Source organism: Hyla sarda, chromosome 8, assembly GCF_029499605.1.
Source record: "Hyla sarda isolate aHylSar1 chromosome 8, aHylSar1.hap1, whole genome shotgun sequence".
Taxonomy (NCBI): domain Eukaryota; kingdom Metazoa; phylum Chordata; class Amphibia; order Anura; family Hylidae; genus Hyla; species Hyla sarda.
Genome location: NC_079196.1, coordinates 28,754,173 through 28,781,253, shown reverse-complemented (window position 1 = coordinate 28,781,253; position 27,081 = coordinate 28,754,173). Strand labels below are relative to the sequence as shown.

Below are 27,081 nucleotides of genomic sequence, written 5' to 3'. Positions count from 1 at the left end.
TGTGTTCAATTGTTCTTTACTCAATTTCCGTTACAACACCCCCATGCTTTTGGGTGACCCTGACTTTTGGGGTCACTAAGAAAATATATAATTCTCATTATAGACCTATAGACTGTAAGGATATAACAAAACCACAGTAAAAGTTCCTTTAAAAACACTAAACCACACAGAATAACCCTCACGATGGGGGTGAAATACAACTCTATTTAACAAGAATATGTTAAAAAAATAAAGTAAAAAAAAAAAAAAAATCCATACCGTACAATGGAAAGAGGGCCGTTATTTACATTGTCTAATTTGACGCATGACAGTTCTATAAAATAAAAAAGCCACAGTCAGAAAATGTGTATATATTGTGTCACTGAAAATAAGCAAAAAATAAAACTGTGAGCGTGACCTCAAATAGTTTTGGGAGAAAAGCAATGAAAAAAAAAAAAAAAAGTTTAGAAAACCCAATTCCTTCCATGGTCAACCTATTTGGCCGAATTTCAAAACCATTTTACATAAACACGGTTAAAGACCTGTTTTGAATTTCGCTTCGGTTTTTACTAGCCAACAAAAATAAAAGTATATTTTTACACGCTACGGACATGTCAGTTTGTTGTCGTTGTGTAGTGAGACAAAGCTCGCGAGCATGGCAAGATCAAATTTTTTTTTAAGGGGTAAATAAATCTAGCTTCTATTTAAGCCTATAAAAAGTAAATATATATATATATATATATATATATATTTATATTAAATTTTTTTATTATTATTATTATTTTAGATTGCACCACAGTAAGTAAATACACAAAAAAAATAAAATACACGGAAAACAGTTTGTGTCAAACATCTCGTCCTTAAGAAAAAAAACAAAAAGCGGGCGCACGAGTCAGAACTATATTTAAATGGCTCTTAACAGGATTGCCGTGAATTATGCGCATTGCAGCAGTAGAGAATCTGTTTGGTAGCGTCCGACCATACGTTGCAAATGAACATTCTTATTTTCTGCAGAATGAGTAAGGAAATCTGTCCATACTTTTTTTTTTTTTACCCGTGTTGTTTCATGTGTTTATTTGGTGATTACAAAAATGTGTTGAGCAGCATTTAAAGGACCGGGGAAAAAAAAAAAAAAAGAAACACACAGCAGTTCTCTGATTTGATTTATTCATCGAGCAAACATATGCTTCATGTTCTGTTATATATATAACTCAGACATAATCCATAAAACGTTCTCCGAGCATTTCTTACGGGGGGAAAAGAGGGATTTCTGAGGGATAAGTCCAGACACTTTTGCGTCGTAACGTAACCGACTATCTGAGGAAGCGGGGGGAGGGGCGGGGGGCTTGACCGGTCAGTAAGTGAGTAAATTTACAATAATGGACCCCCGATCTTCTTCTCTCCTTCCAGGTTAGAAGCTGTGCACTGCGGCTGTTATCCTCTGTGTCCCAAAGCTTTGGTGTACCCAGAGATCTTCCCAGGTAGGAACGTTTCTCTCTCTTTCTCTCTCAGCCGTCATCGAGATCCAGAGATTTTTTTTTTGATTTTTTTTTTATTTAAGTCTGAAAACCCGAAAGTTATGCAAGAGCGTTTGTTTATTTGGCAAAACCGTCATGTTAATGTAGGAGAAGAAAAAAAAAAAATATGTGATACAATGCATTAGACTGCGTTTATACATACCATCTGTTCGCTCACAATAGCAAAATAAAAGATGATTTAAAATTGTTTTTTGCATTATTCCCGGGCGGTAAAGCAGAACTAGAATAACACCAAAGCAGGACTGACATCGACCTCGCCGCGATCACATGTGTACATACATCCGCACCCAGATATATATAGGTAAATATTTACGGCATGGCGGCAAACGCACAGAAGTGAAAGAGAAGCGAATAAGTTTTAACATATTAAACAAATATATATACCGTATATATATTAATAAAATAATAAAATCTATCTCGTAATCCACATGTACAAAGTATCTCTCCCCTTGCATTGTGTTACATTAGAATAATGTATCTTAATCACCCCGAGGAGATGTCTAAACAGAACAAGTACACTGTCTTATTTAACATTAAACATCCTTGTGAGTGGAGGTAACTTCATAAAAATCAGGCTTAAATAATGTAAAACACGAGACGGCACAGAGCAATATGCATTTTTAATTAGTAAAGTGACTAATATCGAGTGTGTGCTTTGAGGTCTTTGTTTCATTAAAAATGTATCTGTTTTTTTCCCGCAGCGGAATATCTGTATTCGACACCTGAACAGCTTCTGAAAAAATTGCTACATTTCTGCAAAAGGCCCGATATTGTCAGGAGGCACCGGTTTCAGGTATAAGGCTCAAAAGTCTGAATTTTATTAGTTGTTATTTATTTATTTTTTTTAATATAAAAAAAAAAAAAAGAAAAAATGGAAAATTTAGAATTTTTTTTTCTTTTAACCTCAAGTGACAAATTGATTGCAGCTCGAAAGATAACAACGTGGAGCGAGAGCGTATAATTAGTGTACTTATTTAGGAGAGAAGTGTGTTATGCTGGAATATTAGTTGTTATGCTAACAAGGATTAATTAAAGGACATGGCAGCCAGATTAACATAGGTCTGATGGTAGTCTTGCACTTAAGGCATCCTGTATCTCCCTTTAATTTATTGCTTTCGAAAAAAAAAAAAAAAAATGGCCGTCCTGTACATCGGGACCCACGAGGCTTATAAAAATGAACCTGGATTAATGCAGCTCATTAGCTTTAAAGGAAAGTTGAAAGGAATATCTTACAATTATACTAATGAAGATAAGCTCACTTTGCTATTAGAATATTATAGTATTTGAGGGGGAATAAAAAGAGAAAAAAAAAAAAAAGATTCAAGGGATTGTTATCAGGTGCTGATTTTTTTTTCTTCTTCCTATTTTCTGTACATGCATTGTCATGAAAATTAACATCCCCGTGTCCTTTCATGCCCTTCAGCTTCAGCTCTTTCTAGAAATTTCTGTAAAAGTATTGAATTGACCTGATCACATATTTTTTTATTTTTTTTTAATATTTATTACTTTTTAATATATATATATATATATATTATTATTAATTTTAAAAAAAATCATTTTTATTTTAATGCATTTATTTTTATATTAGTTATATCTTTTTTATCTTTATATTATTTTTTAGATATATATATTTTTTTTCTTTAAATTTATTGTTATATTATTTATATTTTTCATTTTTATGTACGGTATATATATATATATATATATATATATATTAACATTTTAAATGGGAAAAATATTATCTTAATTCAAACAAGACCCAGTTCAGGTTTTACAAGCTACAAGACAACAGTATGGGAATGTAATCTTGCTTAGTTTAACCCCAAAATGGCCGGAAAAAATGGCAACCGGGAGGGGGATCGTGAAGGAGGGCGAAGCGTTTGGTTTTCTTCTCTTCTACGCAGATATTTTGATGATGTATGTGCAATGTAAAGCTCCATTGTGCATCTGTAGGAAACAGTTAAAGCATGGGAAAAAATAGAGATAGGAACAAAAAATGCAATTTAACACCCAATTTCAAGCTCATTATCTTTCATTGTCTATTAACTTGGCAATGGTTCAGGAGGTAGCCTATAATAGTTTAAAATGCTGACTGCACAGTTCCAATGCTGTGTGCAGTGCTTTGCCAGTAGAATTGCATACAGCTTTTAACCTGTAATGAAAAAAAAGTAAAGGAACCCACCCAGAAGGCATGGAGCTTTATGATGTGTGGAACCCCTCAGGCCTCGGTCGCCTTCCGCTTTTTTTTTTTTTGCTGCAGTCTGTGTGTTCCAGCATTTTACTAACCAAACAGATCCATGGAGGACAGCATGAGGTCTTCATTTTTTTGTGACATAGTCGTTATCTCTGGGAATTTTTTATTTATTTATTTATTTTTGCTCCAAGAGAGAAAGGTTGGAAGCCTCAAGACGTTCTGCAAGTGCAAAGTGAGTTTTAATCGCCAATAAACATCAGTCGTTTTACTGTTAAAAACCAGACTTTTCACATTCTAATAGATAGGAGAAACTGTTGTAAACTGTGAATAAAATATATATAGGGTGATGCTTGCGTTGGCTTTATCTGTACGTTGGCAGATAAAACCTTGCAAGACTATAAATTTAACATTAACGTACAGAATCGGCAGCACAAATGATGAGGAATGTTGTCCTATGTACTTCCAATGACTTTGTTGTTGAGCAATGTTCTGGCCTCCATTGTTACTTATAACATCACTGAGGGGTTAAAGTGGTATTCTGGCTTTATACATCTTATCCCCTATCCAAAGGAAAGGAGATAAGATGTATGATCGCAGGGGTCCCGCCAATGGGGACCCCTGTGATCTCAGTGCAGCCCCAAGCATTCTGTGCCGCGTGTGGCCTCCGAGACGGGTATGTGGTAACGCCACACAATGCCCCCTAGTAACGCCACACAATGCCCCCTCCCATTTACATGAATAGAGGGGGCATGGCATCACATCACAAGGGGGTATGGTTGTGATGTCATGTCCCCGTCTTGGAGGCAACGCACGGCACAGAATGCCGGGGGCTGCACCAAGATCACGGGGGTCCCCAGCGGCAGGACGCCTACAGTCATACATCTTATCCCCTAACCTTTGGATAGGGGATAAGATGTATGGAGCCGGAATACCCCTTTAGTCTACATATAGGTTTATACCAGAGCCGTAGCTTGACTTTTTTCACTAAAGTTTCAGTTTATTACTATACACCTCTACCTAAATACCTTGTTCCCTCTAAGGCTATACACTTGGGGAATACTGCTCCGATTAGTTTTAGCAGGAGTTGCGTACAAATTGCTCCCCCTATTGGCGATAGCAAGCAGATAATATTTATGCAGGGATGTTTGTAACATCAGGCATATTGGGAAACCACATCTATCCAATCCAATTTCCCTATGTGAAGACGTGGACCAGGAAGGAGAGATCAGCGATGACCAGGACACCATCGGAACAGTAATGGGGGATCAATGTCTGAGTGCAGGAGGTCCAACTGCTGAGCACATTGCCCCCAAACCCTTCCCACTTGCAATCTCCATATTAGGGCCCTGGCCCTCAGAGAAAGTGCATGCTGCAGAAAGCACGTGTGCCATTCATTTCTATGGGAGTGTCGGAGGGCATCTTTGGATCTTTGGCCTTGCCCCTGCGTTCACACCCTTATCCCCATCCACAGGATGTTTTTCACTGGACAAATCTACATAAAAGGTTGTCTTCCTTTGTATAAATATATAACATTGATTATATTAATCATTCTGTACTGATTCCAAGTTCCATACTGTATTATATTCGAGAGGTGTACTCACTATTCTGCTGGTGGAATCACTGTGTACATACATTACATTACTTATCCTGTACTGATCCTGAGTTATATCCTTTATTATACTCCAGAGCTGTACTCACTATTCTGCTGGTGTGGTCACTATGTACATACATTACATTACTTATCCTGTACTGATCCTGAGTTATATCCTGTATTATACTCCAGAGCTGCACTCACTATTCTGCTGGTGGAATCACTGTGTACATACATTACATTACTTATCCTGTACTGATCCTGAGTTATATCCTATATTATACTCCAGAGCTGTACTCACTATTCTGCTGGTGAGGCCACTGTGTACATACATTACATTACTTATCCTGTACTGATCCTGAGTTATATCCTGTATTATACTCCAGAGCTGTACTCACTATTCTGCTGGTGGGGTCACTGTGTACATACATTACATTACTTATCCTGCACTGATCCTGAGTTATATCCTGTATTATACTCCAGAGCTGTACTCACTATTCTGCTGGTGGGGTCACTGTGTACATACATTACATTACTTATCCTGTACTGATTTACAGCCAGTACTATACTGCAGGAGAAATACTGTAGTATATGGCACTCCAATGTTTTGACATTTTATTTGCACATAAGAGTGAAGATCAGCAAAATCACATAACGCATGTGACAAAATAATTAATAAATGCTGATATATTTCTCTGACTGATAATTCTACTTTACTTCTGATTCTGCCTTCAGATATGGCCTGAGAAAAGTCCTAGGTGGACCAAAAAGTTGCACACACCATCACTTTTGCCATCACTTCTAAGCTCCCATCCTATATTCATTTGAAAAAGAATATATTAAATTAATTTAAAAGAATAACTTGTTTTGTCACGTGTTATGTGATATTACTTTCTTTAGGCTTACTTGCAAATAATATTTCAAAACCTAGTCGCCTGGAGTGCCGCAGACTATTTCTTTTGGCTTACAGATTCATGACCACTGCAGAAAAATTACTAGATTTTGATATAAAGTCACAAAATAAGTCGCAAAAAAAGAACTGCAACAAATTTATATAAAAAAGATACAGTGGGGCAAAAAAGTATTTAGTCAGCCACCAATTGTGCAAGTTCTCCCACTTAAAAAGATGAGAGGCTGTAATTATCATAGGTATACCTCAACTATGAGAGACATAATGAGGAAAAAAATCCATAACATCACATTTCTGATTTTTAAAATAATTTATTTGCAAATTATGGTGGAAAATAAGTATTTGGTCAATAACAAAAGTTCATCTCAATACTTTATTATATACCCTTTGTTGGCAATGACAGAGGTCAAACGTTTTCTGTAAGTTTTCACAAGGTTTTCACACACTGTTGCTGGTATTTTGGCCCATTCCTCCATGCAGATCTCCTCTAGAGCAGTGATGTTTTGGGGCTGTTGCTGGGCAACACGGACTTTCAACTCCCTCCAAAGGGGTTGAGATCTAGAGACTGGCTAGGCCATGGAAGGAGGTTTTCATTCAAAATTTCACGATACATGGCCCCATTCATTCTTTCCTTTATACGAATCATCCTTAACAGAAAAACAACCCCAAAGCATGATGTTTCCACCCCCATGCTTCAAAGTAGGTGTGGTGTTCTTTGGATGCAACTCAGCATTCTTTCTCCTCCAAACACCACGAGTTGTGTTTTTACTAAAAACTTCTACTTTGGTTTCATCTGACCACATGACATTCTCCCAACACTCTTCTCTTTCCCAATGCTCTCTAGCAAACTTCAGACGGGCCCGGACATGTACAGGCTTTAGCAGGGGGACCCATCTGGAACTGCATGATTTCCCTGGTAATGTAGTGTGTTACTGATGGTAGCCTTTGTTACTTTGCCCCCCCCCCCCCCCCCCCCATGTGATTCTGGGATTTTTGCTCACCGTTCTTGTGATCATTTTGACACCACGGGTGAAATCTTGCATTGGTTTTTGAAAGGACAGATGAGTCCTAACAGTGGGGGGAATTTCATCCAAGAGTGGTCCTGATATGGAAACATTTCAATAATAAACCACATAACCACATGGTGTTTTGGGCTAGGAAGTGATTCAAGAACAAACCAGGGGTTAATAAGACATAACTGGCCAGCTAACGGGTAAAGCTAAAAATCTAGAAGGGTAGTGCCCACCGTTACCTTAGAGCGTTGAAGGGTGGAGAGAGTAAGTTTGGATCTATTAGTTCTCCAAATGGTTTGGCCAACTTTAATTCTCGTGGCCAGCTTTCCATAGTTGTTCCTCTTAAATGTTGATTTTGACATGTATTTTCCTTTTGATTACCCATGGACATGACCCTATTACCTCTCCTAGTAGAGTTGCCCTTGTGGGTGTGGACAGCACCTAGTACCAAACTCGGTCTTCTCATTTGTGCAGATCCCGAATTTTTTTTTGTAGAGAAATCGGGTGTCTACCCACCATCTAATTATGTAGCTCCCAGTCTATTAATTCAGAGAAAGTGATAACGGGAGTGAATAAAACTTAGCTGTTATTCCTATCACTAAAAAAGCAAAACATAAAGGTGCATGTATTGTCAGGTGACACAGCGTCTATCCTGAGAAGAGACAAATATTCAATAATGACAAAACTGTTAAATGAGTATGTCACAATATATCACTCTGGAAAATATCAGTGACCTCCTCAGGGAATTAATGGGTCCTATTAGTATCACAGGATAACATATAGAAATTGTATATAATAAACATCAGACCCAAGAGCCATAGAATCCAGGGATACAGAGCCCGTTTTATTATGGCATGTGACCTCTTAAAAGAATAATACGGCTGTTCCCAGATACTGTGCGCCTTTTCCAGTATTGGTCTATCGGTTACGGCGTATCAAAAGGCGCACAGTATCTACGGTATCCCAAGATCTGGGAACACCCATATTATTCTTTTTACAGGTCACATGCCATAATAGAATGGCCTCTGTATCCCCGGATTCTATGGCTCTTGGGTCTGATGTTTATTATATACAATTTCTATAGGTTATCCTGTGATACTAATAGGATCCATTTATTCCCTGAGGAGGTCACGGATATTGACCGAAACGCGTCGTATTGTATGGGTTAATCCTTTATTTGCATAGGATATTTTCCAGACTGATATATTGTGACATACTCATTTAACAGTTTTGTCATTATTGTTGGATATTTGTCTTTTCTCAGGATAGACGCTATCAGTCACCTGACAATACATGCACCTATATGTTTTGCTTTTTTAGTGATAGGAATAAAAGCTAAGTTTTATTCACTCCCGTTATCACTTTCTCCTCATTTGTGCAGATCCTATGTTTCGGAGACTCCGGGTATCCCGTGTATATCTCTCGAATCGATTAAAGCCGCATGTTAAATTTACATCTAATCTATAATATTTTGTTACTATGGATGGATACAAACCAGATGTGGCAGATACAACTCCACAGCATGTTACATAACTTTGATGAAATACAAAACTCAGACTTCATATGCAAATGTTACACGGCAAATTTATAAAGATTGGATCGCACATTTACATTTCCCTCACCGCCCCCACCCTGCGTTACATGCTTTCTTCTGTAGTCCCCACACTTTTCTGAGCATTACAGAAAGCTCCGTTACACTAGTCCCATCTCAGTGACAAACACAAAGGCATTCTAGGACTATGTACATTTCAATATTAAAGGGGTACTCCACTGCCCCAGCATTTGGAACATCTTGTTCCGAATGCTGACTGGCCCTTCGTGATGTCACGCCACGCCCCCTCTCATTGACTTGCATTGAGGGGGCGTGACGTGATGTCACGAAGGGCCTGGTCATCACTTCACGACCCCCCGCAGCCCCCACCCAGTGTTCGGAACAAAATGTTCAGCACACAGGGGCAGTGGAGTACCCCTTTAACCTGTTAAGGACGGCGGGCGTATCCATACGTCCCCGTTTTAAAGTCCTTAAGGACTGAGGGTGTATGGATACGCCCGTGGGAATTCCGGTCCCTGACGCTAGCCGGTTGGGGACCGGATTGGGATGCCTGCTGAAATCATTCAGCAGGCATCCCGGCACATTGCCGAGGGGGGTCCTGAAACCCCCCCCCCCCCCCCCCACCCCCCATGTCGGCGATCGGAGAAAATTGCATGTCAATTCAGACATGCCATTTTCTCCAATTCCGGGCTGATCGGGTCTCTGGTGACCCAATCACCCGGAAAATAGGGATGATCGGAGTTGTCAGTGACAGCCCCGATCATCCCAAGGGATAGGAGTGAGGTCGCAGTGCTGCGATCTCCTCCTATCCCCTGCCATTAGTCAGAACTGAGTTCTGACCAATGGCAGGGCAGGACAGTGGGTTGCCATGGAAACCCCCCGTTCTGCCCATCCCTGGATGTCAGGCAGTGTTACAGTGGTGCCCAAACGGTAGCCCTCCAGATGTTGCCAAACTAAAACTCTCAGCATGCCTAGAACGCCGAGGCATGCTGGGAGTTGTAGTTCTGTAACTTCTGTCCCTTCAGATTTTGCAATTTTCATGAAATTTTTGAAAATTGCTGCTCTACTTTGAAGCCCTCTAATTTTTTCAAAAAGTAAAAATATGTCCATTTTATGATGCCAACATAAAGGTGACATATTGGAATATCCATTTTCCTTACAAGCAGAGAGCTTCAAAGTTAGAAAAATGCAAAATTTTCTAAATTTTCATGAAATTTTGGGATTTTTCACCAAGAAAGGATGCAAGTAACGCCAAAAATTTACCACCAAAATAAAGTAGAATATGTCACAAAAAAACAGCCTCAGAATCAGAATATTCGGTAAAAGCGTTTTAGAGTTATTAATGCTTAAAGTGACGGTGGTCAGAATTGCGAAAAAGGGCTCAGTCCTTAAGGTGAAAAAGGGCTCAGTCCTTAAGGGGTTAAGTAAGTCCAAACCTGTGAGCCCACACAATTTTGAGTTCCAGCGTGGCCTGCTTCTCTGGGCAACCATACCACGCTCAACAAGATTCCATTTTCTGATGAATGGGAACTTCATGTTGAACTTTGCTGAGCGTGGTATGGTTGCCTCGGCAGCTGGCACAGGCCACGCTGGGCTCCACAGCTGCCGAGGCAACCATACCACGCTCAGCAAAGTTCCACAAGCAGAAGCTGAAGACCGCTCAAGCGCACAAGTTTGTATTTACACTTTAAGAATGTTTTTTGAAAATCTAAAAAAAAAAAAAAAATGCCTGTAGACGCTGCTTTAGTTTTTTCTTTTGTGATACATTTGTGATACAATGGGTCGTTCTATAGAGCTCACTGAATACCACCATGAGGTAAGAGAGGGAGTCACTGCTGTTACGTATCAGTCCCTGAAATGTCTCCCTTCCTAGATCTTCCACCATCAGCTGTGAGTGGTATAATTGAGTAGTAAATACATTCAGGAACCACATGCCAACCTTCTATCACCAAGCATGGTGTAGTGTACAGCCAACGCCATGGAGCAGAGGAACCATGTTCTGTGGAGTGAGGGACCACACTTCTCTGTTGGAGTAGAGATGGGTTTAGTCGATACCAGGAAAACATTACCAGCTTGACTGCATAGTGCTAGCTGTAAAGTTTGGCGGAAGAGGGATTATGGGGTTGTTCCTCAGGGGTGGGGCTAGGTTCCTTAGTCCCAGTGAAGTGAAATGTTAATGCTTTAAAGGGATACTCCAGTGGAAAGGAATTTATTTTTAAATCAACTGGGGGCCAGAAAGTTTTGTACAGATTTGTAAATTACTTCTATTTAAAAATCTTAATCCTTCCAGTATACTACAGAGGATGTTATGTAGTTCTTTTCTGTCTGACCACAGTGCTCTCTGCTGACACCTCTGTCCCTGTCAGGAACTGTACAGAGTAGGAGCAAATCCTCAAAGCAAACCAATCCTGCTCTGGACAGTTCCTGACACGGACAGAGGTGTCAGCAGAGAGCACTGTGGTCAGACTGAAAAGAAATTCAAAAAGAAAAGAACTTCCTGTGGAGCGTACAGCAGCTGATAAGTACTGGAAGGATTAAGATTTTTTTAACTGAAGTTATTTACAAATCTGTTTAACTTTCTGGAACCAGTTGATTTAAAAAAAAAAAATTTAAAAAAAAATAGTTTTCCACCGGAGTACCCCTTTAACATACCAAGACAGTTTGAGCCATTGTATGCTTCCCACTTTTTGGGAATAGTTTGGGTTCATCCCCTCTCTGTCCCAGCTTGACTGCACCCTAGTATCCAAAGCCAGGTCCATAAAGACATGGTTGGATCAGTCTGGTGTGGAAAAACTTGGATGACTTTTCAGAGCCCTTATTTAAACCCCATCCAACACTTTTAGGATGAACAAAAACAGAGATTATAAGCCAGGCTTCTCATCCAACATCAGTGTCTGACCTCACAAATGTTCTTCTCATTGAATGGGGAAACATTTTGACAGACACCTCCAAACCCTTGTAGAAAATCTTCAGAGGAGTGGAAGCTGTAATACCAGCATAAAGGGAGGGATTAGAATAGCAAGTCCTAAAACTGACATAGGTGGAATGTGTCAGTGTCTCAATTCTTTTGTCCATATCATGTACCGTATATACTCGAGTATAAGCCAAGTTTTTCAGCATGATTTTTCGTGCTGAAAACACCCCCCTCGGCTAATACTCGAGTGAACTCTCCGCCTGTCAATCCCTTCTCAGTGGTCTTCAACCTGCGGACCTCCAGATGTTGCAAAACTACAGACCCCCCCCCCCCCCCCATTAGTTTTCTACTCACCTCCCCTCGGTGGGAAGGAAGGGTGAGCTGGTCCAGGCCATCTATGCTGCAGGGACCGTCCGGTGGGGAGGGTTAGTCGTTCCGGGCTGTCCATCTTCACCAAGGGGGGGCCTTTTCTCCCCGGCCCCGGAATAGTGACGTTGCCTTGACGATGCACAGGGATGTTCTTGTGCGTCCCTGTGCATCATCGTCAAAGCAACGTCACTAGTCCGGGGCCTGGAGCGGAGAAGAGGGCCCCCCGGTGAAGATGGACAGCCCGGAACGAATAACCCTCCCCACCGGACGGTCCCTGCAGCACAGATGGCCCGGACCAGCTCACCCTTCCTTCCCACCGAGGGGAGGTGAGTAGAAAACTAAAGGGGGGGTCTGGATGATGAGGACGGCCGCAGTGGTTTTCAACCTGCGGACCTCCAGATGTTTCAAAACTACAACTCCCAGGATGCCCGAACAGCCGATGGCTGTCCCGGCATGCTGGGAGTTGTAGTTCTGAAACATCTGGAGGTCTGCAGGTTGAAGACCACTGGATTTACAGGCGGTGATGATGAAGGGGGGGTGGGATAATGACAAGGGGATGATGACAGGCGGTGATGATGAAGGGGGGGATGATGACAGGGTAATGATGAAGGGGGGATGATGACGGGGGTGTTAATGACGGGGGTCTGGATGATAACAGGGGGGGATGATGACATGGGGGGAGGATGTATTTCCCACCCTAGGCTTATAGTCGAGTCAATAACTTTTCCTGGGTTTTTGGGGTGAAATTAGGGGCCTCGGCTTATATTCGGGTCGGCTTATACTCGAGTATATACGGTATGTATTTTTTCATTTATGCACCAAGTGCTTTATACGTTATATGTTTTTTTTCACCTGTCACTACGTCCTTCTATCCTTGTATAGGAGCATGAAGTCCTTGTTTGTTCAGCATCTATGACAGTCTGTGGTCATTAAAGAAACACATGGCTTCTTCTGTGTGACCTGCAACCTTTACCCCCAATATATATAGAGGTTTTACTGCTGTAATGTGACAGTTCTGTGTAATCATCATGTACGGTAAATAAAATGTTACAGAATCTCGGGCTCTTTCGAGAGTCATGGATGCTGGATTATTCACAGATCTGTGTGTAATATTTATTTGAAGGTCATTTAATTCTTAGGATAAACTTATCATAATTTTTGTCAGTTCTGGTCACGCTGGCAGCTGATTAGAGGCTATGGACACCTTTTACAGTCATTTCTTTTTAGTGTTGATGTTTCCTGAATACTAAATAAAGCAATTTTCTAAATAGTCTTCTTTGAAAATGTCTTACTTTTTACAGGAGTTGGACAAAATCCCTAGAACAACCCCTAGAACTCTCCTGCCACCGGATAGCGTCCCATTCTTTAGTCATGTAGCTTTATACGACTATTGATAAACTTCCATGTACTGTTGTAAAAGACTGATTTTTTGGGGTTTGTAATGGTGGTGCCTTGAATGGGACATATGTGACCTGAGTTAATGGGTGTGTCTAGGTCTATTCTTTCCCTGATCACATTTCCGTCACAGCATCTGCAGTCAAATGTAGCTGTGGTTACAAGTCAAGGCCGATCGCATGGGACAGAAAAGCACTTGTATTGTAGAATTGTAGGCCAATATATATACACAGTGATCCCACAACTTACAATGGCCTCAACATACAATAGTTTCAACATACAATGGTCTTTTCTGGACCATTGTAAGTTGAAACCAGACTCAACTTACAATGACAATCTGGACAAAGACATTCCAGATCTGTGAAACTTGTCAATGGCCGAGAGAACTGGCCAATCAGAATGGGCAATTTACTGGTAAAACAGCTGTATTACTGAAGTGTAGGCACTGACTGGTGTCTGGTAGCGCCCCCTACAGTACACGGAGGTATTACATGTTCTGTACTCTTTACCTGTCCCAGGGTTAGCTGCTCCTTTGGACACAGGTTAGAGCGACTCCATGTTACTTTTCTAGGACACTGTGTACTGTACAGGACCCCGAAGAAGCTCCTGTCCTCTACATAGACCAGTGTTTCCTAAACAGGGTGCCCCCAGCTGTTGCAAAACTACAACTCCCAGCATGCCCGGACAGCCTTTGGCTGTCCGGGCATGCTGGGAGTTGTAGTTTTGCAACAGCTGGAGGCTCCCTGCGTGGAAAACACTGACATAGACAGTGATTACAGCTCCCAGCAGATCTTTATTACTTTTATATGTAAGGATTTGCTTTATATATATTAGTTATCTACTTATTTTTCTTTAATTCTCACTTTTTCCTATTTTTTGGATGACATTTTTGGGCTTCAGAACCAATTACCAGGTTTCCATAGAGTTCTGGTCTCAACATACAATGGTTTCAGCATACAATGGTCGTCCTGGAACCAATTAATATTGTAACTTGAGGGACCACTGTATATATATATATATCTTTGTGCAATGCATGCCTGATGATTTTTAATGATACCGGAGCCTGTAAAGTTTTATTCAACTATGCAGCAATTTGAACAGCCATATTTTGTGTTTTTTTTACAATACGACGGCGTGTCCCAGTCCCCTGGTGACACTACTTAGGCTGTGAAACATGTTAGAGACACTAAGTTAGCTGTGCAAAAGTATCAATGATAATATATGCAATAGTTAAACAACACTGTACTGTTGCTTTTATTTCACTATGATCTTGACCAGTTCACCACTACCTTACTGATTTATGAATAACGAATACCTACCTGCTAGGAAGGTCTGGGTAACTTATTGGGCCAGTGGGCACATCTTGCAAATATACGGCACCGTAATAAGTACAGAGCCAGAATAAAACATGCTTTTCTAATGTGTCCATAGCATTTAAGTCTGCATTGTTTCTCTTATGTTTCCCAAACAGACACCTATAATATTAAAGGGGTACTCCGGTGAAAACCTTTTTTCTTTTAAATCAACTGGTGGCAGAAAGTTAAACATATTTGTAAATGACTTCTATTAAAAAATCTTAATCCTCCCAGTACTTATTAGCTGCTGAATGCTACAGAGGAAATTCCTTTATTTTTGGAACACTGATGACATCACGAGCACAGTGCTCTCTGCTGACATCTCTGTCCATTTTAGCAACCATGCATAGCAGATGTTTGCTAAGGGCAGCATGGTGGCTCAGTGGTTATCACTGCTGCCTTGCAGCGCTGGGGACTTGGGTTCAAATCCCACTAAGGACAACAATAAATAAAGCGTTATTATTATTATAATATAATAACGTCAGCAGAGAGAACTGTGATCGTGATGTCATCAGAGAGCATTCCAAAAAGAAAGGAATTTCCTCTGTAGTATTCAGCAGCTAATAAGTACAGGAAGGATTAAGATTTTTTAATAGAAGTAATTTACAAATATGTTTAACTTTCTGCCACCAGTTGATTTAAAAGAAAAAAAGTTTTCACCGGAGTACCCCTTTAATTTCCTAAGCTCTATTGCTCTCACATAGCAATATCCTGTGTGCAGACACTGAATCAGCAGGAACTGCTGAAATGAGTGAAGTCAGATATAACCAGAAAGTCATATTTTTTCAAATGTAAATTGAAATGTAAAGCCTAATTTTAATGGGATTTTTTTTTCTCTATAATCTAATAGCCCTAAAATAACCTGCTGTGTGCGCTAGCTCCTCATATATCCCCTTTTATGTACTGTTGGTGACTTTTTGTATTGCTGACCATACTTTCTATACAGGTCCACAAGATATGTGGTCAGAAGACAAAGTGGGATATCTAGAAGAACCCTATTCATGTTGCTAAAACATTGGAAGCAACTAGAGCACCTCTGACTATAAGTAGATGTTATTTGCAGAGCATTACCTATGGCATATATATATATATATATATATATATATATATACATATATATACATATATATATATATATATATATATATATATTTAGATTTACTGTCAGTTTGTGTGCACTCAATGCATTGTGTAATAATTGTCCCATTACTGCCTGGAAACAGTTAAAGGGGTACTCCGGAGAAAAACAAACAATTTTTTTAAATCAACTGGCACCACAAAGTTAAACAGATTTGTAAATTATTTCTTTTTTTAAATATTAATCTTTCAAGTACTTATCAGCTGCTGTATGCTCCACATTAAATTCTTTTCTTTCTGGAATTCATTTTTGTCTGCCCACAGTGCTCTCTGCTGTCACCTCTGTCTATGCCAGGAACTGTCCAGAGTAGGAGCAAATCCCCATAGAAAAACCTCTCCTGCTCTGGACAGTTCCTGACACTGACAGAGATGCCAGTAGAGAGTACTGTGGCCAGTCAGAAATGAAATTCAAAAAGAAAAGAACTTCCTTTGGAGCATTCAGCAGCTGATAAGTATTGGAAGGATTAAGATTTTTAAATATAAGTAATTTACAAACCTCTTTAACTTTGTGGTGCTAGTTAATAATAAAAAAATAGTTCCTGGAAAAGGCTATGCAAATGAGGTCACCTCTAGAAGAAAGAAAACTCAATACTGTCACCTATTGGAGGTCGTTCTTCTGTTCATCAATGCCCAACGCATCAGAGCCAAACCATTGTTTACCTAAAAAAGAAGAGTTTTTTTCTTTCTCAAGTTCTTGTCCTTCTTATGTGCTCAAGAAACTACATACATGTGTAAACGAACCAAAGCTGGCTAGTATGGTCAACCAAGCTAATATTAGACTAAAAATGAACCTTTAAAGGGGTGCTCCACTGGCCAATGTTCGGAACTAAATGTTCCGAATGCTGTTTTCGCGCTGCAGGGGTCGGCCACACCAACCCCCGTAGAGCGAAAACAGCGTTCGGAACAAAATGTTAGTGGAGTTCCCCTTTAATGAGACCTGTCAGCGGGAGCTAGTCTGCCCGCGCCATCGTTCTGCTCCATCTGCTTAGGGAACGGTGACGTGGGCTTTCAATCACACCGAGGGGTTGTGATTACAGCTGGAGAAAATGGGACTAGGTAAGTATAACTCCCCACCCAGGGGACACTTTCTTACTTTATATACTCACCCTCACTGTGGGCAGAAACTTCTCCTGGGATTTGTGAGGATGAAAATGTTACCATATCTAATGTGTTGCCACGTGTTAAGTATGGGAAAAGCACATGACAGGTTCCCTAGTCTAGCGTTGGTCTCCAGCCTGTTCTGAAAAAATTGTTGCAAAGAGGCGCAGCTCATGGCTAGGCAACCCAGCAATTCCAAGTCCGTACATCACTGTGTGTCACTGGGTGCCTTGGCAATTGTACTGTCCAGTGTGAGCTGCGTCTCTCGCACAGATCTTTGCAAAACGGATGGGACACCAAGATAAGGAGGGAGTAAAAAATGTTTATCTCTGTATTGGTGTCTATCTATCTATCTATCTCCTATATATCTATCTCATATCTATCTATCTATCTCATATCTATCTATCTCATATCTATCTATCTCATATCTATCTATCTATCTCATATCTATCTATCTATCTATCTCATATCTATCTATCACATATCTATCTATCTCCTATCTATCTATCTCATATCTATCTATCTCATATCTATCTATCTCATATCTATCTATCACATATCTATCTATCACATATCTATCTATCTATCTCCTATCTATCTATCTCATATCTATCTATCTCATATTTATCTATCTCATATCTATCTATCTCCTATCTATCTATCTATCTATCTCATATCTATCTATTATCTATCTATCCTCTATCTCATATCTATCTATATCATATCTATCTATCTATCTATCTCATATCTATCTATCTCATATCTATCTATCTCATATCTATCTATCTATCTATCTCATATTTATCTATCTCATATCTATCTATCTATCTATCTCATATCTATCTATCTCATATCTATCTATCTATCTCCTATCTATCTATCTATATCATATCTATCTATCTCATATCTATCTATCTATATCATATCTATCTATCTATCGCATATCTATCTATCTATTGTCTATCTATCTCATATCTATCTATCTATCTCATATCTATCTATCTCATATCTATCTATCTATCTCATATCTATCTATCTCATATTTATCCATCTCCACCTAATGAATACCCCCTGGTTCTCCTGATTAGACATGGATACTTAAATCTCACACCTTTGCACACGTTCTGCCCCCAGACAGTATTTTTAGAGGTTGTATTAAGCTGAACACAAATTATATTTCTTGCTTAGAAAACTTTCGAGTTCTCAGGAGGAGGGCAATTGCGGTTTGTCTTCCAACAGATTGCCTGACATAGCTGTTACAGACCTTCTGTTGTCTAATTCTTGTTACACTTTTTTACTCTAGATGTCTTCTAATTACGCTCACTGTAGCGTTGATATCCATTTAAAAGAAATCGGAGACTTTCAGGAAGATCACCTGATTCGGCGATAGACAACCTTTGTGTCTATAAGTCCCAGCATGTCTTCTTGAGGCGTAGGAAGGTCACCTTAGAAGGTTACTCCAAAACTTACAATTATATGTATATCTATATTTGCCAGTCAGCCACAACATTAAAACCACTGTGAGGTGACGTGAAAAAACCTGGATTATCTTGGTGACAATGGCTCCTGTCTGAGGAGTGGGATATATCCGGCAGTAAGTACACGGCCCATTCTTGACATTGATGCATTGGAAGCAGGAAATATGAACAAGTGTAAGGATCTGAGCAACGTGACAAAGAGCCAAATGGTGACATCTAGGTGACTGATTCAGAACATGTCCAAAATAGCAGGTCTTGTGGGTTATTCCAAGTATGCAGAATGTAGTTAGTATCTACAGCCAAAGAACAAATATTAGCCCTTCTGGTCCGAATCCCATTGAAGGGTTACTAAAGCATAAATTGCTTTAGTAAAGTCACTGCTGGCAATAATAGAAAGGGGTCAGAATAAACAAAGCTGTGCAGCTTGCTGTTTTCGGGGCTAAGTAGCCTCAAAACAGTCACTGTGCCTACGCCAACCTTTGCCCATGGCCAAGAGTGTCTACAGTGGGCACAAGGGCATCAGAACTGGATCATGGAGCAATGAAAAAAGAAGGCCTGGTCTGAGAAATGGAAAAAAGTGGCCTGGTCTTAAAAATGGAAAAAGGGTGGCCTCGTCTGAGGAATAAAAAAAAGGTGACCTGGTCTGAGAAATGGAAAAAAATTGGTTGCCCTGGTGTAATGAATCACATTTTCTTTCCCATCATATGATTGGCCGATGAGTTCACATCACTCTACTGAGGAAGATATAACAAATATGCACTATGGGGAAAAGCCAAGTCGGCAGGGGCAGTGTGATGGGCAACGTTCTGCTGGAAATCTTGGGCCCTGGCATCATGTGGATGTTACTGTGACAGGTACCACCTACCACCAAGGCTGCAGATCGTCTAATGACAGTGACCTCATTCAGCAGGTCAATGGCCCTGGTCGCACTGCAAATATTGCTATGAAATGGTATAGGGAACATGAAAAACAGTTCAAGGTGGTGATCTGCCCTCCAAATTCCCCCAATCTGAAACTGAGGGAGAATCTGTTGGATGTGCTACATTGGGAGCCTTCATCCAGTATCTTTCATTGTAAGAGTAGCGTAGTGTACAGTGCTATTCTCATCTTTAAAAATACTAGTACCCCCTCTTTTTAAGAATCCATGATGGTAGTGTGAACAGAACCTAATGTCATTTAGGCCTGACATGTTGATTCTCTGTTCCCTGAGATAAGGAGTAATCACGATTCCTATTTTAACTAATATATAAACCAAGCCAAATTTCTGTGTCCAGGTTTAGGGGGCATTATCATTGTTTCTTTAGAAAGTGCTGAAGTGCTTTGATTTTGCTTATGTACGCCACATTTATCATACTGTCAAGGGGGTTGATAAATTTGGGCACAAAAGAAAAAATCGCCTCAGAAAACCATTTTGTGTTTCCTCCTCTTCTCTGCGACTTTTCTGCACAAGTTGCAACTTTTTTTTGAGACTTTTTAAAAGTGCTCTCCAAAGGCATTCCTGTAAGCCAGGTCTGACCTGGCTTTGACTTACAACATTTTGGAGGGGCAGTCCAAAGTTAGTCAACAAAAAAGAAAATCAGAGGTGCTCCATGTGGAGTATCGCTACTACCCAATGAAAAGGGTTAGGCAACCGCTTACCAATACAAGTTGTGTACCCGCATACACAACAATGGAGAGCGTTTGTATGGGAAGCGCATTCCTGTCTGCAGCCTTTCTGATGTAGATTTGTAACACTGAGTAGACCGGGACTTCAGAAAGGTTCAGGAACTGTTTGGTGCTGAATAGGAGAATAATAGCGGTACACAGGATCGTCCAAATGAACGCTCTAATGGCCACAATGCAACGCGTTTTGCTGCGCAGCAAAACGCGTTGCATTGTGGTCGTTAAAGCATTCATTCGGACGATCCTGTGTCCCGCTATTATTCTCCTAGTCAACACCGAACAGTTCCTGAACCTTTCTGAAGTCTTGGTCTACTTCTTGCTAAAAGTGAGTCAACAGGAATGCAGGAGACAGATGTGGGAGGTGGAAATCCCGGCAAGGGTTTCCTTTTCCTTCCAGTGAAGATCTGACTGTGGCACTTTAGCGCTACACCGGCGTGATGTCGGGTGTAATGTAGTAGTACTTTTTATTAGTGATCATCAAAAGTGACAATACAGGGTTGTCCAGCTAATAAAAAGTACTACTACATTACACCCAACTTCTGTATCATCACGCCGGTGTAGCTATGGTGCCGCAGTCGGATCTTCACTGGAAGGAGAAGGAAACCCCTGCCGGGATTTCGACCTCCCACATCTGTCTCCTGCATTCTTCACCGTCCTCAACGGGACCGACGGCCAGCTGCTCCCGACACACCAGCGACCTGCCCAAAACGATTAGCAGTGTTGTGCCTGTAATTTTACGCAACCTGCAAAGGTGAGCAGGTCCTTTACTTTTCTGTTTTACTCTCCGCAAATACCGCAGATAACGACACTATAAAGGGCCACTTCTATCTTTTTTTGTGTCTCCTATATCTCCTATAGCCAACAGGAATGGACATCTACATTATAGAGGCCTCTGTTACACATGTGGATACAAGAACAGCATCTTCTTCATGAGCCTGAACTGAAAAGTGAATTTGTAGTTAATCCCCATGATTCCTGAAGATGCCAGAAACTTTACCGCTTTGTAGAACTCATTAAAGAAAAGGCAGCAAAGCTCCCAGACCATTAGCTTATCTATAGAAACTAGGAACGTACGATATTCATTGACTTATAACTAGGGTCAGCAGTATAACATCTTCCATAGATCTTTGCGCCCTTTTTTCAACTTGGATAATGCAGAACGCCATCTCTATCTCTCCCTTCACTGCAGGAGACAGAAAACTTCCGAGCAGCCGGTGTGCTCTCTTCAGGGTGGAAGAATATGGCAGGGGAAAAGAAATGTTTATAGAAAAAAAAAACGTAGTTACCACGATAAGGGGATCGGATAAATAGGGTGGCAGATGGATACACATTTGGTGAGAGGAAAGTACACATCCATTTATAATTTATGACACACACAATGGAAGAGAGACCTTTAGGTTGTAAACAGGGAACTAGTGATGAATCTGAAGGAAAATGATGTTTGTGTTGAGTATTTCAAGTTATTGGCAAAAGGCGGAATGACAGAGATTAAAAAATACAATATTGAATAATACAATTGAGGGGATGAGATTATTAGAATTTTTAGATTTTTTTATTTTAATCTTTTTGGTTTTGGGGGGTTGTTGTACCTTTTTGGTAAATATAAAATACTTCCTGGATTTATTTGTAGATCTCCATGGAAGTTGCTAATATTATGTTGCTTTTATTATTTACCAAGATTGACAATGTCGTCTATAGTTTGTAGAGTTGACACAGAGTAGAGCTTTAGTTTAGTGAGTAGCCAAATTATCTTTCATTTGTATGGCAACTAAAGCAAATTATGTCTTTCTTTGTGTTAAGGGACATTTCGATTGTGGAGTACGAGCATTACATGTAATGGAAATTGACAAGTAACCTGTAATGTAATCCAGTGTCCATATCAGAAGGTTATGCAGGATAAGCACAACTTTTCTTCATCATTTGTGTCTGTTTTTGCTGCTCGTCTCCATCCTAGTCAATGAGATGGATGTACAATACCATCCACAGCCCATGGACAGACGTGGAGCTATTTCTGGAACATAAGTGGACCCTTTCTTTCTTATCCTGTAAAAATCTTGTTGGTTAAGTCCACTGGTTCCCAAAAGTTCTTGAGAGGTTTCATAGACTGGTTCCCAAAAAAAACGAAAAAAAAAAAGCAAAAAAACAATGCATCTCTGCATGTTGTTCTATCAGTTTAGGAATTGCCACTGTGGAGAATTGCAAGCCAAATGCAGCATACAGACCTTCTTCATACCAACTTAATCTTCTACATGCAGGGAGATGGAATTACAAAGCAGCCAAGAGGGTTGTTCTACCCTGTACCCATGGAAGTGATTGGGAGTCACAAAACTGGTAGCACAGCACATTGGGTCTATGCTCAAATATTAATGAAACATTGTAGAACAAGCTGCTTGTCCGCTTCCGTAATCCTGGACACCCTTATCTGCTGCATTCTGATGGGCATCCTCATCTAAGCTGTACTTTTCTGAGATAGAAATAAATTCCCTTTCAGGGATACACTATAATTGTCAGAACCTGTAAAGGTAGCCATCCACATGAGATAGCTGTCAGCCAAATGCTCATTCAGCTGACTGCTGTCTTTCCTGATAGAAATGGATGTTTGGCTCAGCGATAGGGGTACAGCCACTGCCCAACAGTTCTGATAGCATCTTATCTCCAGGATAACATTAAGGATTAAGCAGTTGAAATTAAACGAACCAATCCTTTTCCCTAACATCGTCTGAAGCCACCATACACTTTAGATCTTTGGCTGATCCCGACAAAATCGGCAGGTTTGGCCAACACATGTCAGCTTAAATGCTTTCTTAAAGACAAGCCAGACATCTTTTTCTGGGCATGAGTTAAGGGTAACCCCCAGCCATCCATTCTGGTTTATAGAATGGGGTCACAGTGATTGGTAGACAACCATTTGTTACACCATGGAAAATGACAGCGGCCACAGCACCAAACGTCACCAAATGGCTAACACATAACCAAAACGTCACTTTTGGGAACCAATAAGGTTTATCTCTTTTTTGCACAAGAAGCAGAGCCTTCAATTTGGGGCTGTGGCCTCTCCCATTTTCTATGTTTGTATCCGGACCATTTGGATGACCACTTGCACATTGGATGGATCCAGTGCTGTTCACCACTTTGTTGTTCTTTATACCACCATACATATACTATTAGAGAACATACGCACTGGAGCTGTCATCCTAATACAGTCATTTTAAAGTTTAGTGTTTCTCCATGGTCTTCCAGCTTCCACAGATGGGAAAACTTCCAGCAAGACTGTGATTTTATGATTTAGCTAGTGTTTTTTTTCCTTCTGTCGTTGCCTTGATCTTCGAGAACTTTTAGATCAGACAACCATAGAAAAATTGCAGATTGTGTCTTGTCTATGTCTGGGAATAAGGAGCACTCCTCAAGCTAATTAGGCCATGTTTGCATTGTTATATGATGAGCCACTTATCATATAGTCTTGTATCCATGTACAAATAATGTCTCCAGCCTGAAGGCACAAACATATCGGAGTCGTCTCCGCCACCAGCCGAGGCTGATTCTCATTGATGTGCAGCAAAACCGCACCAAGTCCTAATGATGCTTCCCAATCGCTCTGAAGACCAGACCATTGTCACTTAATGAAGAACAGCTTTCGCATACGGTAGCGGAGGTTTTGTGAACTAGAATCTGGCTCAGTCTCTGTGTCTTACTTTAATATTTACCTTCGCTTCTCATCTCCTTCCTGTCTCCATTTGAGACTTTTTTGTCTGTTTCTTTGTTGTTGCTCATTTCAGTCGTTTTTGTTCCCTTTTATGTTTTCTATCATTACCTATTCAGGTACGTTTTCCATTAATGCTGTACACAATATGGAGTTATGTATGTTGTTACCCAGTGTTTATATGTTCAGGATGCCCACCGACAAGGGGGTCCCCCAGGATGCTGAACACAGGATCAACCTGAAACTATTACATTGTATGGTGGTATCATTTTGTAAATACATTGCAGTATTATATGGGCACTTAATTAAGTAAAATGTGTATACAATATATTATTTGAGAGGTATTTGGTAGTACTATGGCAGGTGTATATGTTAGGGTAAAAGATTTAGAACCCCATTTTTTCCATTAAATTTGAACCTTATTGATCCTTATACCTTTTTTTTAATCTATCGATCTACTGTGAATCAGTGAGAGGAGTGGTGATCGGGTATCGCTATGTTTCCCCCCTAGAAAACTATCATATGTGGACACTATATTTACTTTCAATAGTTTTTTTATTGGTTTAAAAGTGGAAAACATAAAAAAACATGTAACCACAAAATTACACAAACATAAGTATTCAGACGCGACAAGTATTCAGACGCGATCATCTCCCTGTGTCCCCCAACTGTTGGGGGTCAGGTGCACGCAAAATATAGGGTAAAACATTAACAGTATACAACAAATGTCTGTCTTTTTCATCTACCATAACATACCTAAAGACCCTCTCTGCTGTTCTAATCTCCATTTTCAAAGTCTGGACACTATATTTAAATGGACCCTTTCAGATCCCCAATTTTTTTTATGTTGTTAATGATGAAAATTAAGACCTTTTGTAATATGGTTGTTTAAAAAAATGTTGAATATATAATAAAGAAAATGGCTCCTGAAAATCCCACCACTAGGGATCCCCATACCTACTGGAACACTAACCAGTCCTGAAGCAGCATCAAGCTTGTCCATGATTCATGGACACCAATCACCTCCCACCACCACATGAGAGGGACACAGCCCCTTCCTCTGATAGGATTTCTTACACTGTGAGCTAATGAAAAGAGGTATTTTTATAATAAATATAGGTTATAGAGACAGAAAATTTAGATGTACATGGTAAGGATTAGGTACAGAGTAACATATTTATATATTTTTGTTGTGGGATCTGACATGTATGCTTTTAGGAAGCGCTTATCCCATGCAGGGAACGTTTGTTCATATATGGGAGATCCATAAAAAGTTAAATCCCTGGTGAGACTTAAAGGGGTACTCCGCCCCTAGACATCTTATCCCCTATCCAAAGGATAGGGGATAAGATGTCAAATCGCCGGGGTCCCACTGCTGGGGACCCCAGGGATCGCCGCTGCGGCACCTCGCTATCATTACTGCACAGAGCGAGTTCGCTCTGTGCGTAGAGACGGGCAATACAGGGGCCGGAGCATCGTTATGTCACGGCTCTGCCCCTCGTGATGTCACAGCCCGCCCCCTCAATACAAGTCTATGGGAGGGGACGTGGCGGTCGTCACGCCCCCTGCCAGACTTGAATTAAGGGGACGGGCCTTGATGTCGCGAGGGGCGGAGCCATGACATCACGCTGCTCCGTCCCCTGTATCGCCTGTCATTACGCATTCCTTTGGATAGGGGATAAGATGTCTAGGGGCGGAGTACCCCTTTAAATTGCTAGGCATGATGGTGAGTCTTGTTATCGGCCCTGGATTTTTGGTAGTGGAGCCTTTCATCCCCTTTTCTGGGCAACTCCAGGATTTCAGACTAGCCCAGATCAGCAAAGGTGCCGAAGACAGCTCATCACTGGGCTTTAAAAGTAGGTGAAAGTCAGTCTGCATATTCTGACTTTCCCATTGAATTCATTTGGGGGAATCCACAATAAATCTGCAGCCTTTCTGACACTAAAATGAACATGTTGCAGATTTAAATTCTGCACTGCCGGTTTATTCCAAAGCGTGTGGATGTGATTTTTTTAAATGCTACTCTGTAAATGCTACGAGTTCCCCCGTAGGAACTTATACTATATGTGACCCTATCCTAAGGCTAACAATACGAAAACTGTAGAAAAAGACAGGCGTCCTGCACTCACCGCGTAAGATCTGATTATTCGGCTCCCATCTCAGGCCGCTCCTCCGGTAGGGAATTCAAGACAGCGTGGGGCGCTCAAGGCTAAGTTTACATTGTAAAATGTACTGACATATTTTATTTTCTGTGCGCCTTTTTGGATGTAAAAGAAAAATACTATAAAAAAGTGCCCTTTTTCTCGCCCATTATGGATGAAAATAAAATAAAATGAGTCTGTACATTTTACAATGCGTGATTTTTTGCCTTAGGATACAGTAGAGCTGGGCGGTATGAGCAAAAACGTATATCACGGTATTTTTGTAAGTGATGGCAGTTCCACGCTATTAAACACTATTCCCCCCCCCCATGTGTCCTGGGTGCCACTTCTCTTCCAACACCCCCCCCCCCAATGAATTATCAGCTGCGCTGTCCCCACATCTGTCCCCACATCATGCCACCGCAAGCGCTCTTCTGCTCATCCTCCTATGAGTTGTGGGCCGCCGGCGCTAGAAATCTGTACTGTACTACGAATAACGTTTCCAAGGCTCTGGTACCGTCTTCACTGTCCTGCGCTGCGGTCCTCTTGCTGTTTCCTTGGGACGGGAAAGTCTCAGAGCCGGGAGCCTATCATCGTCCGGGGCAGGACATCGCTGCGGCCGGTGATAGGCTGAGCGCACTATCATGTATGAAGCCGGCCTGCTCCTTACATGACAGTGGGTTCAGCCTATCAGCGGCCGAGGCGGGACATCGCTGCGGCCAGTGATAGGCTGACGGCTCTCTGACTATCCCATCCCCAGGACCGCAGCGGAGGGACCGTGAGGCCGTTAACGGGGAACGTCGGAAGGTGAGTTAAAGTTTATTTTGTTTATTTTTGCAGCCCGGGCAACGTTATTTGTAGTACAGTACAGATTTCTAATGCCGGCGGAACGGATGAGCAGAGGAGCGCTTGCGGGTGACATGATGTGGGGACAGATGTGCGGACAGCGCAGCTGATAATTCATTGGGGGGGGAGGAAGAAAAGCAGAACATCGCTCGCGGGTCACATATGATTAGTTCCCTGATGTGGGGACAGTGCGCTGCGGCGGATAATTC

At 40.9% G+C, this 27,081-nt stretch overlaps 1 protein-coding gene and 1 long non-coding RNA gene across 10 annotated transcripts in view; one reads left to right on the top strand and one right to left on the bottom strand.

Annotated features, from left to right (window-relative positions):
* Positions 1-27,081, top strand: part of GTDC1 (glycosyltransferase like domain containing 1) — a 261,163-nt gene that overhangs the window by 231,198 nt on the left and 2,884 nt on the right. For 5 of the 8 annotated variants that reach the window (XR_008847077.1, XR_008847075.1, XR_008847076.1 and 2 more), the window contains 3 exons: positions 1,390-1,460; positions 2,219-2,310; positions 18,349-18,639. Coding sequence is in view for 3 of the 8 variants with exons in the window: in XM_056535016.1 (XP_056390991.1) it covers positions 1,390-1,460; positions 2,219-2,310; positions 3,903-3,947 (208 nt within the window). In the remaining 5 variants the exon portion in view is untranslated. Of the gene's footprint in view, positions 1-1,389; positions 1,461-2,218; positions 2,311-2,426; positions 2,976-3,902; positions 4,260-18,348; positions 18,640-27,081 lie in introns of those variants that run through there. The other 3 variants (XM_056535016.1, XM_056535017.1, XM_056535015.1) reach the window with 3 other exon arrangements.
* The window catches only part of LOC130284567 (uncharacterized), a 41,504-nt gene continuing 23,832 nt past the window's right edge, over positions 9,410-27,081 (bottom strand). For both annotated transcript variants that reach the window (XR_008847081.1, XR_008847080.1), the window contains exons 2-3: positions 16,546-16,607; positions 9,410-10,801 (exon numbers count right to left, since the gene is read on the bottom strand). This is a non-coding gene — a long non-coding RNA (uncharacterized LOC130284567). The remainder of the gene's footprint in view (positions 10,802-16,545; positions 16,608-27,081) is intronic.